At 33.0% G+C, this 14,510-nt stretch overlaps 3 protein-coding genes across 5 annotated transcripts; 1 reads left to right on the plus strand and 2 right to left on the minus strand.

Moving 5' to 3' along the window:
• Window positions 1-25: 25 nt before the first annotated feature.
• Window positions 26-5,021, minus strand: RtGEF (Rho-type guanine nucleotide exchange factor). 3 transcript variants are annotated; one of them, XM_012379427.2, is made up of 12 exons: window positions 4,580-5,021; window positions 4,321-4,447; window positions 3,997-4,174; window positions 3,700-3,915; window positions 3,423-3,621; window positions 3,115-3,342; window positions 2,950-3,028; window positions 2,642-2,760; window positions 705-882; window positions 505-606; window positions 339-423; window positions 26-179 (listed from the first exon to the last, which is right to left on the minus strand). In XM_012379427.2, the coding sequence occupies exons 1-12, from the start codon at window positions 4,646-4,648 to the stop codon at window positions 26-28; spliced, it is 1,734 nt and encodes a 577-aa protein (XP_012234850.1). In that variant the 5' UTR covers window positions 4,649-5,021. The 3 variants fall into 3 exon arrangements, 2 of the variants coding, with proteins under 2 accessions (XP_012234850.1, XP_012234849.1); XM_012379426.2 differs by having other exon boundaries at window positions 705-885; XR_010888632.1 differs by lacking the exons at window positions 26-179; window positions 339-423 and having other exon boundaries at window positions 705-885; window positions 1,393-2,760; window positions 4,580-4,657.
• Window positions 5,022-5,534: 513 nt separating this feature from the next.
• On the plus strand, window positions 5,535-11,421 carry LOC105679352 (uncharacterized). The gene is made up of 8 exons (XM_012379326.2): window positions 5,535-5,691; window positions 5,778-5,908; window positions 6,187-7,056; window positions 7,743-7,990; window positions 8,897-9,219; window positions 9,487-9,730; window positions 10,036-10,316; window positions 10,874-11,421. The coding sequence occupies exons 3-8, from the start codon at window positions 6,921-6,923 to the stop codon at window positions 11,100-11,102; spliced, it is 1,461 nt and encodes a 486-aa protein (XP_012234749.1). The 5' UTR covers window positions 5,535-5,691; window positions 5,778-5,908; window positions 6,187-6,920; the 3' UTR covers window positions 11,103-11,421.
• LOC105679354 (protein lethal(2)essential for life) lies at window positions 11,408-14,061 on the minus strand. The gene is made up of 2 exons (XM_012379329.2): window positions 13,901-14,061; window positions 11,408-13,145 (listed from the first exon to the last, which is right to left on the minus strand). The coding sequence occupies exon 2, from the start codon at window positions 13,137-13,139 to the stop codon at window positions 12,612-12,614; it is 528 nt and encodes a 175-aa protein (XP_012234752.1). The 5' UTR covers window positions 13,140-13,145; window positions 13,901-14,061; the 3' UTR covers window positions 11,408-12,611.
• Between the last annotated feature and the right edge of the window lie 449 nt (window positions 14,062-14,510).

A 14,510-nucleotide genomic window follows, 5' to 3' on the forward strand; every position in this document is an offset into this window, starting at 1 on the left:
ATATTCTTTGAAGTTATCGCCATCTTTATCCATCTATGACTCCCATGCTACGTTTTACTGTAGCAGCCAATGAAAGTCGAGATCTTCTCTCCTCATCTAATTGTTTTGTTAGTAGTAACATTTGTGATTGCAAGTCCGTCATTTGATTCTTCAAGGTTTTAACGGTTTCTGTTAATGTCCTATGTATAGAAAGAGCAAATATGATGTATTAATATTATACAGCAATATTATTATAATATCTAACTGTTATTATAATTATCCCATTTTAAACTTACTGTAATAATTATGTGTATGTATGAAAGAAGTGAGAATTAGAAATAACATATTTTTATACTCACTTATCGTTACAAGATTCCCAATTGCCTCTGTTATGCGTAAATGATATTCTGTCGCGTGATTTTTGTGAATCATAATCTATCATTGCTGAAAAATAAGAATATAATTTTTTCATAACGTAAAAGATACCTATTGAAAGGAGTTTACAAATCATTTCGAAAAGCTTACAATTAGATTCTCCAGAATGTACAGTAAATCTAGCGTTGACAGTAAGACAATAGCCTTCTATTACTTTCAATATAATCGCATCTTCTTCAAACTGCCGCTCATCTACAATGCAGAACACACGATAGAACACGATAGAAAGCAAATTAAAAAATTAGTCACATAAATCAGATATTCATTCTATAGATATATATAAATCTTACTGCATGATCGTGGTGGACGCGATGTATCTGTAGTGGAATCTATCTTTCCAAAGCTCTTAAGAGAATAAATTGGAGGAGCAGGTCTTAATGATGCGAGACTCCAAGGTGTCTTAATCCCTGGAGACATACAATGCTCCATTGTTGGTCGTTGATGCTTCCCGTTCGTCTGATTGTTCATCTGCTACAATATACAGCACTATTTATAATAATATCTCAATCACATATCATTGTTTCAATTATATATATATACATGCATATAAATTTCTTTGTTAACATCTCTGATTTATGTTGTAATTTATATATATTGTTATATAAATCTTTCTTCTACTGTTTTGTACAATCCTATTTTTAATGCAAAATTTTTTTTATGTAGAATCAGATTTATATCATTCTAGGGTGCACATCCTTAAAGACTAAAGCTATATCTACTCAAAATCAAATTGGCTAAAATTCTTGAAGTGTATCACAGTAATGCGATAAAATAAAGGCATACGCAAAAACTTTTGAAATGTTGTTTCTCAAGGCTATTCTATAACGTATTGTGTTAGTAAAGCGACAGCTTACTTCACACAACATGGCTGTGAAATAAGAGCATACAATTTTTGGTGGAAAATGATAATTAGTAAAAACGCCAGCATGGTTAAAAAACTAAAATGATCAAAGAAACAGCCATGCCATGGAAGCTTGCCTTGTTCTGTGCATCCAAAAATCGGGATAGGTTTCTTGAGCCACCAATGAGCATATAATCCAGACGAATACACTTGATTTGTCGATTCATCATGTTCCTCCATAATCGGTTGGATTGGACGAACTACACGTCTCCCAACTTTCTTAATTATACATTGATGTACATACGGTATCGGTTGCGTGTACCTTTTTCCTTGTCTTTCCGCGTTTCCATAATTTATCAGAGGGTAAGTTAATATAGTTTCTTGAATCTTTTTTCCACTATTATTCGAATCGTTATTAGCATCGCTACTGACATTATTAGATCTCGTAAGATTTGTGCATTCATCAATATTTTTGGACGAAGCCAGAGAGTGGGAGCTATCTCGAGGTGTGGAGCCAAATGGTGAGGAGCAGATGCACTGATGCTCGAACTTATTTTCATCATTATCGCTTTCGCTATGGGATGTTCTTACAGGATCTGTACATTTAGTATGACTAGACGTATATGATTTGTAACAAGAATTAATTTCAGACGAATTCAAGTGACAACTCTCGGCCATTCCCGAATCGGACGATCGTAAACTAGTATTTGTGCATGTTTCTCGAAATTCTCTTTCAACGCTATCGCAGTTATCTTTCTGTACAAAATTCATGGAATCGTATAGTCGAACTGAAACATCCGACCTCATCGGATAAACCTCGATGCCCTTCAAATATTTTTTTGCCAAACCACTGCGCTGTCTGTCATGCGAAATTTCAAAACGTTCCCGACCAAATTCTTTATAGCGTGCTTGAAGATTCGTCGTGTACGATTTGCTGGACGCGAGCGGAACGTTTGCCAGGACGTGACACATTGTGGCGCCAGCAGGTAAACTTTTACTAGTTTCAAAGGTACAACGGTCGTCGCAATCGACTCTCTGTGCGAAATTCGTGAGTGAAGAAGTATTCGCTATTCCCACTCTACTAAGATCAATATTGTCTACTACATATCGAACATCCAACATTAACGAGGATTTACACATTACTCGCGGTTCCTCCTCTATATTACTTTCAGTGATAGTATCCGACTCTGATCCTTTGCTACTATGAGCAGGGAAAATAGTATAAGTCACATTGCATTTCCTCATTTTTACATCACTCAAATCTGGCTTCAAGACATATTGAATGTATAATAACTTTTTCATCAATTCGGGATATATGATTTTTCTCCTCACGAGCTTCGCAAAGTATCTGGAGAGTCGCGCATACGGGGGATGATGGCAACTCACACGAGACATGGTTGGCGATTTCAACAGGCTGGTGCCTTGTTCCTGAATCAAGAGATCGATCCAACGCTGTCTTTCTTCTTTTGTGGCACACAGCACGACGATACTTTCAATCATTGGTCCTTAAAACACACATATCACATTTTATTATCTATGTATCGCCACTTTGATAAGTAATCACTACTACTTTGCAATTTAATTTACATATATTTGTTCTTATTATTGCTTCTAAATCACAAAGTATCTGTGGTAATTTTTTTTCTTTTACAAGATAAAACTATAATGCATTTGTATAAATATTAATACCATACCAGTGATCTCCAGAGCATTTCTTATTTCATCTATATCTTCAATTCCAGTTACATTAATGCCAGTTAATGGAAGTTTTCCCTATACAAATAATCGCAATACAAATTGAAATCTTATTATATTAAAGTTGTATTTTTTTAAATAGCGCAATATATTTGCAAATCTACCTCATAAATAAAGGAACTCATTCTTGGACTGGTACTAAGCATCAATAGTGTAGTGGGAAACAAAACGAAGTATCTATCTCTACGATCTACGCCGGTTGCTAGAGTTACAGAGCCAACATGAATAATCTCGCCCAGTGAGCTTAATTCTTCACCTTCCCACCCCTTGATTCCACTAGTTAATATTTGAAGAGCTAATTCACGCTGCTTACGGATGGAAGCGCAATGATCCTATAGATAGAAGAAATCCTTACGATAAGCAAGTTAATTATCAATAGTTTATGTACAAAAAATGTATAAATCAATCATACCGCAATTTCCCTATATACTACTATACTTCGTTGAGTATCTCCTCTATCGGGATGATTCTTTTCAGTATACCTTTCTAATTCTTGAAGCATAGCAGAATACTTATCCAATCTTCGAAACGGTTTACTAAGACCAGTAGTTAATACCAATATACCAGGTGATATGGCTCCACTATGCTCCATAAATTCATTTAATTCGTCTCTAAAAAATAATGTACAATTGATATACTTGTATCATAATCAAAAACACTTAATCTATTATATATAATTCAGTAATTACCTGTATCTATCTAATATACAAACAGCTTGTGGATGATTATTACAATATGCTGTATGAATGGATTTTAGCCTTGGTGCAATAGTTAAAAAAAGATTCCCTACTCTTGCAGAGAGTCCTTGTAAGATACTTGCTTCTACATTTGCCAACAAACATTGATGAGTTTCTAGGACTTCATGTATATTACCAAGTAGCTGCTTATATTCATCTTTCTTCAATCTATATAAAATTGTCCGATAATAATATAAGCAATAAACATATACATATCTCTTAAACGTCTCGTTATGTATTATAACTTACATATTTGATGTTTCAAGAGGTTGCAAAAAATTATTCACCAAACCTTGCAGTTCTGCTACATTTACTCTTTCAGAATCCACAATATCCTTCAATACTATATCTCGATTAAGTTTTTGATGCGCTGGTGATTCTTGTGGACTCCTTTCTGGAGATGTTTTAATTGATGTGTGACTGCCATCTGTATATATCAGTTCATAAATTTAGAATATATAGAAATATAGAAATATTAGAATATATAGAAGTTACAAAAGGACCAAGAACAAATTGAATTACATAAAAATGATCATTTGAAGTGTTCAAATCTAAATACAATCATTACCATACCTGGAATTCTATATTCTTTGACATAATTAGATGGGAACCAACCAGTTTTGTCATGTAACGTGCCCTCCCACCATCCTTCATCATCTACTTGAGTTATCGTTATAACATCTCCTTTCTTAAAACACAACTAAAAAAATAAAACATGTTACATATAGGTATAATCAAAGAATGTATTTTTAGAAACTATGACGATTATTCGGAGAACATGGTACTCATATATCTTATTTTATCTCATATTACTATTTTCTTTTATACATACTTCATCGTTATTCTTTCCTTTAAAGGAGAAAAGCGCTATAACAAATTTCGGCGCATCAGGTTTCGACATAATTTTTGTGTTTATTAATTACTGTTGTGAAGCAAAATACTGAAAGACTAATTCCGAAGTGGCATTTCCGTGCATCGTGTATCGTTCTTGTAGGATCAACATTCAGCCTTCAAACGTTTCACCAGACCATAATAATCTTATGGTATGCAAGGCACTCGTTTCAAAACACGCAGTCCGTGTTCTCAGAAAGTTCGCTGCATCAGAACACGAAAACTCTCGTCAGATATCTCACCAATCACTTCTGTCACGCGAAAATTTGTCGCACGCTTTGCAATGCACAAATGTAGTGGTGTAGTTCAATATAGTTAAAATCCAACTATACATCTGCCAAGTTACACTTGATAGACTTGCATCTATAAATAAACACAACTGCTATGTCACGTGACTACAAATACGAACACATCTCACTCGGTAAGACATCACATGGCCGTGAGCATATTTCCCTCATAGCTCACCGCTAAAAGTATATTATATAGCCACGAATAAAAACACGTTGAAGGTATGTTATATGTATAATATTCGGGAATGAGATTTGATTTTACATGTAAATTTATTTCGAATAAATATGCCAATTTAAACTTTCCGCCATTCCATTTAGCCAATCAGTATCTAATTACTAAGGGTATATCCAGATAAATCTACCGCATAAACATATGTAGAAGGAATTGGATTGGTCCATTTCCTTATGCATAAACTTATGTGCCTATGCAAGTTCATCTGGATGTACCCTAATTTGTTCGATTGTTTCGATATTTCGAGAATTGCAATATCACATTTTGATAGATTTCGAGTTATGATCGATCGTGAGTTGCAATAAATTGCAGAGGTGTATTCGAATAATTTTGTAATAATATTGTGTCAGTCCGGAATTTGTCAAAATACTTCTCTTCGTTTTTCGTCAAAGTGCAGCAAAATTGCAAATGATGAACAATCATTATTCCGCATGTCATATTGTGTTATAATTTAGTTACGTTGTTGTTATCTGTCTATATCTTTATTTTTGTATTGCAACTTTGTATTTTTGTACAACTTAACCTAATCCGGTATGTACAAGATTATAATAATTATAATTGTATCATTACAATTAGCCGTTTTATTTCTGAGATAACATCCTGTGAATCTTATGCAGATTTGATGTTCCAACAGTCGTGGCAACGCAATAGAAATTTATTTAACGTCCGGAACAATGCTATTAAGGTCATAACGAACAGGATGCAAAAACTAATTTATGAATGGAATGATTAGTTGGAAAAGCAACATGTAAGTCTTAATTTGCATTGTTTTAAAAGCGATTAAATAAGAATATATCTTTGTAAAATTAATTAAAATTGCAAACTAAATTTTTGAAAAATTAGTCTCACATTAATATTTAATTTGTATTAAGAAGTCTCTTGATTGGATTGCGAAAACTTACATTTCCCTTATTATTTCTCAAAAAATTAATTTATAATTTATTTTTTATTTATTTATTTTAAATTTATTATTTAGCGCATAAATTAAAATTTAATTAAATGAAATTAATTTGATTCATATTTCAGAATATGATTAAGACAAATTTTAATTTAATTTGTCTATTTTCTCCGAAATGATCATGCTGCTGATAAGATATATTTCTGGATCAAAAGTCCAACTTTTTCAGTGATCATTTGCTGATCTAACAAAAATTGTTTTTGCTTATGATCATGCAATTGATCATGATAACACAACCTGCGCAACGTATGCTAATGCTATTACACTGAGAGATGAGAATCGGATGAGCATAATAAGGGAGAAAGAGGTGGATAAGGAGGAAACAAGGCAAGAAGAAGGATGGCGAGAGGGAGGGGCACGAATGGAGATAAAGCGATTGACCCTCGCTCCCTCAATGACCTGTCAGAGATATCGTTCCACTAAATTCTCTGACGTACTCCACGGCCAGTCGAACGCGTGTACCTCCTCTATAGATGACCGTAGACCACGCTGCTCGTCGTCGTTTATTGATAAGCATTCATCGGTTGACTGAAAAAGATCAGTGCCAGTTAAAGGCAAAGCGTGGCATTTAATCATAAAATTAATAATAGAATAAATTTATATGTTAATTCATCACTTTGGAAGTAAACGGTATCGCTAAATTTTTTGAAAGAAAAACTGCAACGAAGAAAGAGAACAATTGTGAAAAATTAATAAATTCCGCATTTATGCAATAATGGCATTCTAATCGCGACATTAATAAAGTCAATTATTGAGTGATACATTAATTGCATTCTTGAGAGAAAAAAAAAACTGAAACGACATGCAGTACAAGTTGCGTTCGGTTCGATCGGAAATGGGAGCGTACCCGATAGCCTTTTTGATAGTGTGCTGCTTCCTGTGTACATCGTGTGCTGACGATGAATTAAAAGTGAACAACACTTCATCATCTTTGATAGGTATGATTGTCAATCAATATGATTTTTTATGAATTATTTTTTAGTTTTTGTGTTTCCCGCAAATTGTTTAAACATGATCTAATTAAACTAAATACTATATAGACATAGAATACGTTTTTCCTTTTTGATTTTCACTTCTAGCTTATATATTGCCTGTAAATTTAAATACATTTTAATCTAATTAAATATTTCTGCCAAATTGCTTCAATGTCATTTAATCAAATTAAATATTATGCGCACGAGAGAAGAACTATAATTTTTCTATTACTTCTTGTTTACAAAAGTCTAACTAAAAAGCTGAACTTTGAAAAACTAATCGCTATTATTGAAGCAAATAAAAACGATTGACATGCTATTTGTTTCATAATATTATTTTTCATACAGATGATTTATTCATTTTGCGCAATATAATGTATATAGTCCAAGGAGCAGTCGTAACGTAAATTAATATAAGATAATCATTAACTGCATTTATAAATGACGCGCAAAACTTTGATAACTTATTTGCGGAAATAATGTTTTCTTAACAAAAATTTATTAAGACGTTGATAATTTAATTTATTTAATTTAATAAATAAAAAATAATAAATTGCACTTAATTTTAATAAATAAAAGAATCGAATGTAGAATTAATATTATTTAATATTATTGTGTCATTTAATTAAGCAAAATACGATTTATTTTAGACAAAGACAAAGCAGCTCAGATGGCAGCGGGCGAACAACGACTTGGAGATCAAATTCGAGCAATTCTCAAGCATTATCAGCAAGACGATCCGATAGGGCTTCCAGGCGCGCCGATACCGGATCCAATGCCGGTGCCGGATATGAAACATTCATTTTCTATATACACAATGAATTTTAAACAGATCAGCGTTTATGGTCTGTCCAAATTTCGTATCAAACATGTGGAGTCAGAACTGGCTCGTATGCAGGTAAGAATAAAAAATTAAAACAAAAAAATAATAGAAATAAAAGCTTAAGTAAAAACATGCTGAAATAAATCTCAAGGTTTAAATTAATACGATAATTTTTTCCAATACTCTGTAATAAAAATGGTTTATCTTATACAAAATGTACATGGAAAGAGTTGTTCAATCTTTTTAAAAAATTAAATTATTAATAATTATATGTCATTATATATCAATTATATTTTTTATGATAAAATAACAAATATAAGTTATATTAATATATAGTTATAAATCAGACAATGCAAAGTATTTGATGATGCCGACGAATATTGAAATATCATAAATCTTATTAATCGAAATTTTGGTCTTGACAAAATAATAAATTCTGCAAATTCTACTTTCAATTTTAGCGCTTTAATTAATGAATATAACACATTAAATAGTTATGAGGAAATAATATTTAATGCGCATAAAATAATATTTTACACATTTTTGAGAAAATGTTTGAACTTGCATGTATATCTTTTTCGTAGAAAACAAGATAAGTCATATTTTATGCAGACGTAGAAGAAAGTTGATAACCAATATGCATACATATCGCAATGCTATACAGTAAAAACGGGAGCATATTTCTGATTAATTTAAAAGAAAATAAAATTTTTCAAATTAACAGAAGTAAAAAAATCAATAAAATTAATTTAATGAAGGATGTAATTTTAAAATATAATTGCACACATTTTATTCTAATACTTTTTTGTTTATTTTTTATTTATTTATTTTCTTCAAGTTAGCAATTTATTATTCTTTTAATTTTGCATTTTATATATTTATTACATTACATGTTTTTGGATATTACATATTGCTAATGTGTAGTTATATCGTAAACATTATATATACATATATACATAGAGGCGAATGTACTTTTTCTAGGTATTCGTCGCAGTAAGAATCGACAATCTTCATATTCGCGGATTGTATACGATATCGTCATGGCTTTCGAGATCTACTGGCAATTTTACGGTGGAACTTACCGGCGTAAACGTGGAAGGTATCGCCAGGCTAGAAGTTGCCACCGACGGCAAATTACAGGCCCAAGACATCGATATGGACCTGACATTTGAGAAAATTGATCTTGATTTCAAAAATCTGGGATTTCTGGGCTCGGTCTTCCAAGGTGTTATTAATTCAATGGGCGCCTTTCTTTTCGATGGTATCAAACCCTTTATGTTGAAGGAAGTTAATACAAATGTGAGGTATGACATCCGTAAATTTGTTGGAGGATAATCTTTTTATATATACATGTGTTAAAAGATAAAAAGATAAGTAAAAGAAAAGAAGTTTTAATTTATATTTAATAATTTATTAAAGCTTTTATATTTTTTGTAATTTGTTGAAAAGTTTTTATATTAAATAATGTAACACTTGTTTTACTTTTTTTTTTTTTTTTAGATAATTTATAATAATTTTTTACTTGTCTATTTTTATTTCGAACATTTCTTCATAATGTGATATATTTGCAGGGGCGAGGTGAATAAACAAATATCGCAGTTACCACAATATTTCCCTAATTCAATTTCACCCTTCGACATGGCGATCGCAGAAGCTCGTAAGCAAGTTTCGCAAATGGGCTATGATCCATACAAGTTAAAAGATTATACTCAGACCGTTGGTGTATTTACCGTGACCTCGTCGCACACCTGGATCACTGGTCTGGCCAGTTTCTATCGTATGGGAAATATAACAATAAGCATGGAGAATGGAATTGTGAGTAGTATTTTAGGGAATCTATCTATCTGTAACATTATTAGCAACATTAATTTACAAGTGACTGACAGTTCCGATTTAAATAAATTTTATCAAACAAATTTTATTATTCATTAGACCGTATAATCGCAGTGCATGTTATTGATACGCAAGTCAGCTGTATTATCATAATTGCGACGATCATTGCATAATGTTACGTAAGATACCATACTTGCGAGTCGACACCACGTGCGGTTTTGGGAATTTGCACGTGCGTGGGTAACGTTTGTTTATCGCAGAGCTTATATGTACCACACCTTATACAGATGTACGCGCTTCTGGATATTGGCACTCAGGAACTGGAAGGCAAGACGCACTGGGAAGTGAGCGTGATCGGTGGCTTCCTGTCGCGCGCCGGCACTGTGTCCTTCACCGTGCAGTACTTCCGGGTTCAGGTGAAGCTGAGCCAGTCGCTAGATACGCGAAAACGCGCCGCCCTGGAGGAGCTGGAGCTTGAATTGGGCAACATCCAGACGAGAATCCATGGCGCTGGCACGCTCGACTATCTCATAGAAGCGAGCGTTAATATACTGCCGAACCTTTTACGGTAAATCGTATAATGGCCGTGGCCTTGTAAAATATGCGTCTCGCGCCGATCCCAAGGCGATGGCTGTAATTGGCGCTTTTTTACTTCTAATTGAATCACAATGAGAATTATGAGACGTATCTAACGTGATGAAGAAAATCACTATCATTAATAATATGCTATAAGGTTCAAATTCCATAGTTTTTTCAGTTTTGAAGTTGTATAAATTATTTTATGTAAATTTTGCAAACAAAATATCAAAATACTTGATTCAACATTAAAATTAGTTCTCGCATTTTTAGTTTTCAGAAAATTCTTCAGTAAATTTATATAAGCAATTGGATTGGATCGGATCGATCGTCTCGATCGGAGACTATGGATATGTTCTTTTATGGATTTTTCTTGAATATTGTGGAGATCTTTGAATATATAGATATATCTAAATATTTAGCGACAGATATATCATACAAATATCATTGGGAATTTAAAAAAACGATTGTGTACATCGAATTTATTTAAGCTTCTTCAATTTTTTTTTTTTTTTTTTTTATTACGTTAATTATTTTTTACTTTTGTAGGTATCAAATTATGGACGCGATTGAGGGACCATTGAGGAAACGCATACAGGAAGAATTGAACAAAGTGGATGTGGAGAAATTGATTGACGAGAAAATTCCAGATATAGAGGAACAAGCTAGGTGGATCCAGGGTTTAACTCCGCCGGAAGAAACAATTTTGGAGGAACCGACGTCGCCGCAGGATCAAGTGCCGTTTTCCGACAGCGAAGAGAACCGAGGTCCGTCGTAAGCAAAACTTAGACAATAATCGAATAGCAGACACATTTTAAATAATCTATAATTTTAGACAAAATCCTATTTATAATCTATTTTGCGTTTAATTCTGACATACATATATTCCAATGTGTATGCACTTTGATTCTTTAAATCCATCTTTGATTTTCCATATTATACGTACAATTGTAAATAGAATTTTATTACGAAATATAGCTTGTCTAAAGCGAATTTTAACACATAAATAGAAAAAATGAAAAAAGTTTGTAAAAATCATATAAATTTTTTAGACAAGGTTGATCAAAAATAATAAACTAAAAATTAAATTGAAACAATTATATCTTTATTCAAAATGGTATTAATAACGAAATACTATTATGACAAGTTACATAATGAGTTTTAAGAGAAAAAGCAAGTAGAAGTACTCAAAAGTCATATCATCTTATTAATAATGAATGTGGAATATGCATTTAATCGTCGCTTGAACACAATCGTTTGAACTACAGTTACGTAATATTTTACATTTATACTTCTGCTTTACTTCCTGGCTAGTGACGAGTAATCAGCACTGCGTGATTTACCTATATCGTTAACGCACATTCTATACAACTGTCATTCCTCGCTAAAAAGAATTGTTACGTAATCAGCCTATAAACGTATAAGTACAAAGTTTAAAGTAGATTGAATTGTCGAGCTAATGAAATACAAATGAACTAAATGAATAATTATATAAGAGATACAAGCTATATAGCAGTTTGCAGTAGCTCAAAAGCTAATTTGCAATAGCAGTTGTTACATTTTAAATTGCAACGATATAAACCATTAGAAACGGAACGTTGAGATCTCTATAATTCAAACGACGTAATTTTTAACAGTATCGTGCAACTTAGCATTTTGTTAAAGATACAAGAAAATAATCAGTGGCCACTATAGATATGTGTGCTTGAATAATCTGTTGTAATTAAATATCGCAGTTATTCAAACGTGCAAAGGATTCACGATCACAATTGAGAAGTTGAATGCAATAGCTTTACACAATGTTGAGAAAAACAAACAAATAGAATAATTTAGAAAGAGGAGCAGAGAAAAGAAAGTCATATTTTAAGTCTTATTTTTCATCCATCTAAAACTATGGATCAAACGAACATCGGGTAACGAACGTGACTCATCCTTGCTAACATACGTACAGTGCAATGCTGATAAACATATATATCAATACTGATATACATATATATCGATACATGGTTATACTTAGTAATAGACATTTGCGAGGAAGCCGAATTTCATAAGCCGTCTGAAGGTCGTCCAAATATTTGGCACTATACAAGCAAATTAACTTTCGCCAATATTTTACTGATATCTCTGTTTTTTTTTCCAGACTCGCTGAATTATCTCATTGATTGATTATAGAATGGCATCTGCAATTATTAGTTCCAAAAATAATCTCCAAAAATATTTAAACAATCCCTCAGACATTTTTCATACTCTGGATCATTTTAGCGTTATCCGAGAACGTTTTAGCACATTACACAGCTTTGATGGCCGGCAAATAGGTTCGTCGAACAGGTACAATACGCTCGCCCGGCGCCGGCAGTACCAATCTGGGCGCCGTGATGGTCAGGATACCGTCGGACGACAAACTGGGTTTTACATGGCCGATGTCGTAGCCCCTGGGCAGCAGATAGCGGCGTATAAACTCACGCGATATATAGCCGTGGTTGTCCTTCCTTTGTCCATGCCTGGCCTCGACGGTGATACATCTGTCGTCGGTGCGCACAGTGACTTCCTCTGGTGCAAATTGTTGCACGTCCACGATCACCTGGTATTTGTCGTCGTTACGCTCGACAATTGCTGCACCGCCCACTTGGCGGTCCAGGTTCTCGAATATCCGACGCCACGGCCGGAACGTCTCGCGAACAGACGGAATTCTCGATATTTGCCACGGATCCCTCTCACGCACAGTCAACAGCTGGAAGTGCTCCTCCACCTCACGATGAAAGCGGTCCACCTCATCCCACCAGTTGCGGAACACACCTCTTGGTACCAAAGCCATGATTTTCTATGGAAAGAATAAATAAAACATTTAATATTTAAAGATATCAAGAAAGAATATAAATAATATTACTTGTATAATAGCGTAAGCTGAGATTTTTAAAAGAATGCTTCTCTAAATATCCGTTTCAAAAAGCTTCTAGATAAAGAAAAAGCTTCTCTCTGTTTTAGTGAGTTTAGGAAATATGAAAACAATGATTTTGAGCAGATTCGTCAATAGAAATATTTGTGTGTGCTCTGTCCTTTAGTTATACAAATATGTATAGGTAGATTATTTGATTTTGGAATATATTTCACATTTGTGTACAGAATGCACTAAGTAATCGTATAAAAATTCAAAAGCAGCTATATCATCTCATATATTTTATTCAAAACTATACGATGAACAATTAATAATTTTAGTTCTGCAATAAAAATGATATTTACTAGGCTTATTACAAATTTGAACGAAATAGACTCTCCCTGTAAATACAATAAATAAATAAAATAGTTGGAGTAATTTTGTTTCTCTAATATAAAAATTATATAGACAAGTATATGTTCAGAAATTTATAGATAAACTTTAGGAATATTTTCTCTCAATTATGGCTCGCAGCTGTTGAATTCTTTTCATATACAACCCTGTAGCATTACATAAAATATAAAATCAAATCTATTCTCGTAATCAATTAATTTATATAAGTCAGTATTATTATCATTATTAAATCAATAATCCATGCGTGACGCGACAAATTTATAGTAACTGAATCACTATATATATACCTTGCAGTCTTCACTTGCGTTTTTCAACACCGATATGAGGCACGTCGATGCTTCGCGATGTTACTTGTCAAACTACGCAATAAGAAATTCGCTACGAAAATCACGATCTTTCAACCGCGAATTATACTTTAGTAACTGCGCAACAGCGGCCGACGCGCCACTTTATATTTGGTTTGCCGCTCTTTTCGAGATTATTCGACTACACAACCGCGCATGCGCTCAATTGTTCTTCCTCATCGCCCGCGCTCGCTAGATGACGTTTGCCGATTTTCTCGTTTCTAGAAACTGTTAGAAACAATCTTCCTCCAAACCAAAGCTCACTTTAGAACAATCTGTATCATTCACGAGAAATCTAGGTAATTAAATGTTTCAACTACAATACATACTTTATGAATATTATTTATCACTTATTAGATTAGAAGAATGAAAAAACTGATTTTTAGCCTTTTTGTATATCAATGTGTATGTACCATTGTGTATGTATAATTTTTCTTAGATTTGAAAATTTTTATTTCATACACTGTTGCTAAATTTAAATGTTTCTTTTTTTAAATTAAATTTCTCCATCAAAGCCTCTACTGTTAAAATTAACATTTATGCAGATAGAGAA

The sequence above is a fragment of the Linepithema humile genome, chromosome 2, assembly GCF_040581485.1.
Source record: "Linepithema humile isolate Giens D197 chromosome 2, Lhum_UNIL_v1.0, whole genome shotgun sequence".
Taxonomy (NCBI): domain Eukaryota; kingdom Metazoa; phylum Arthropoda; class Insecta; order Hymenoptera; family Formicidae; genus Linepithema; species Linepithema humile.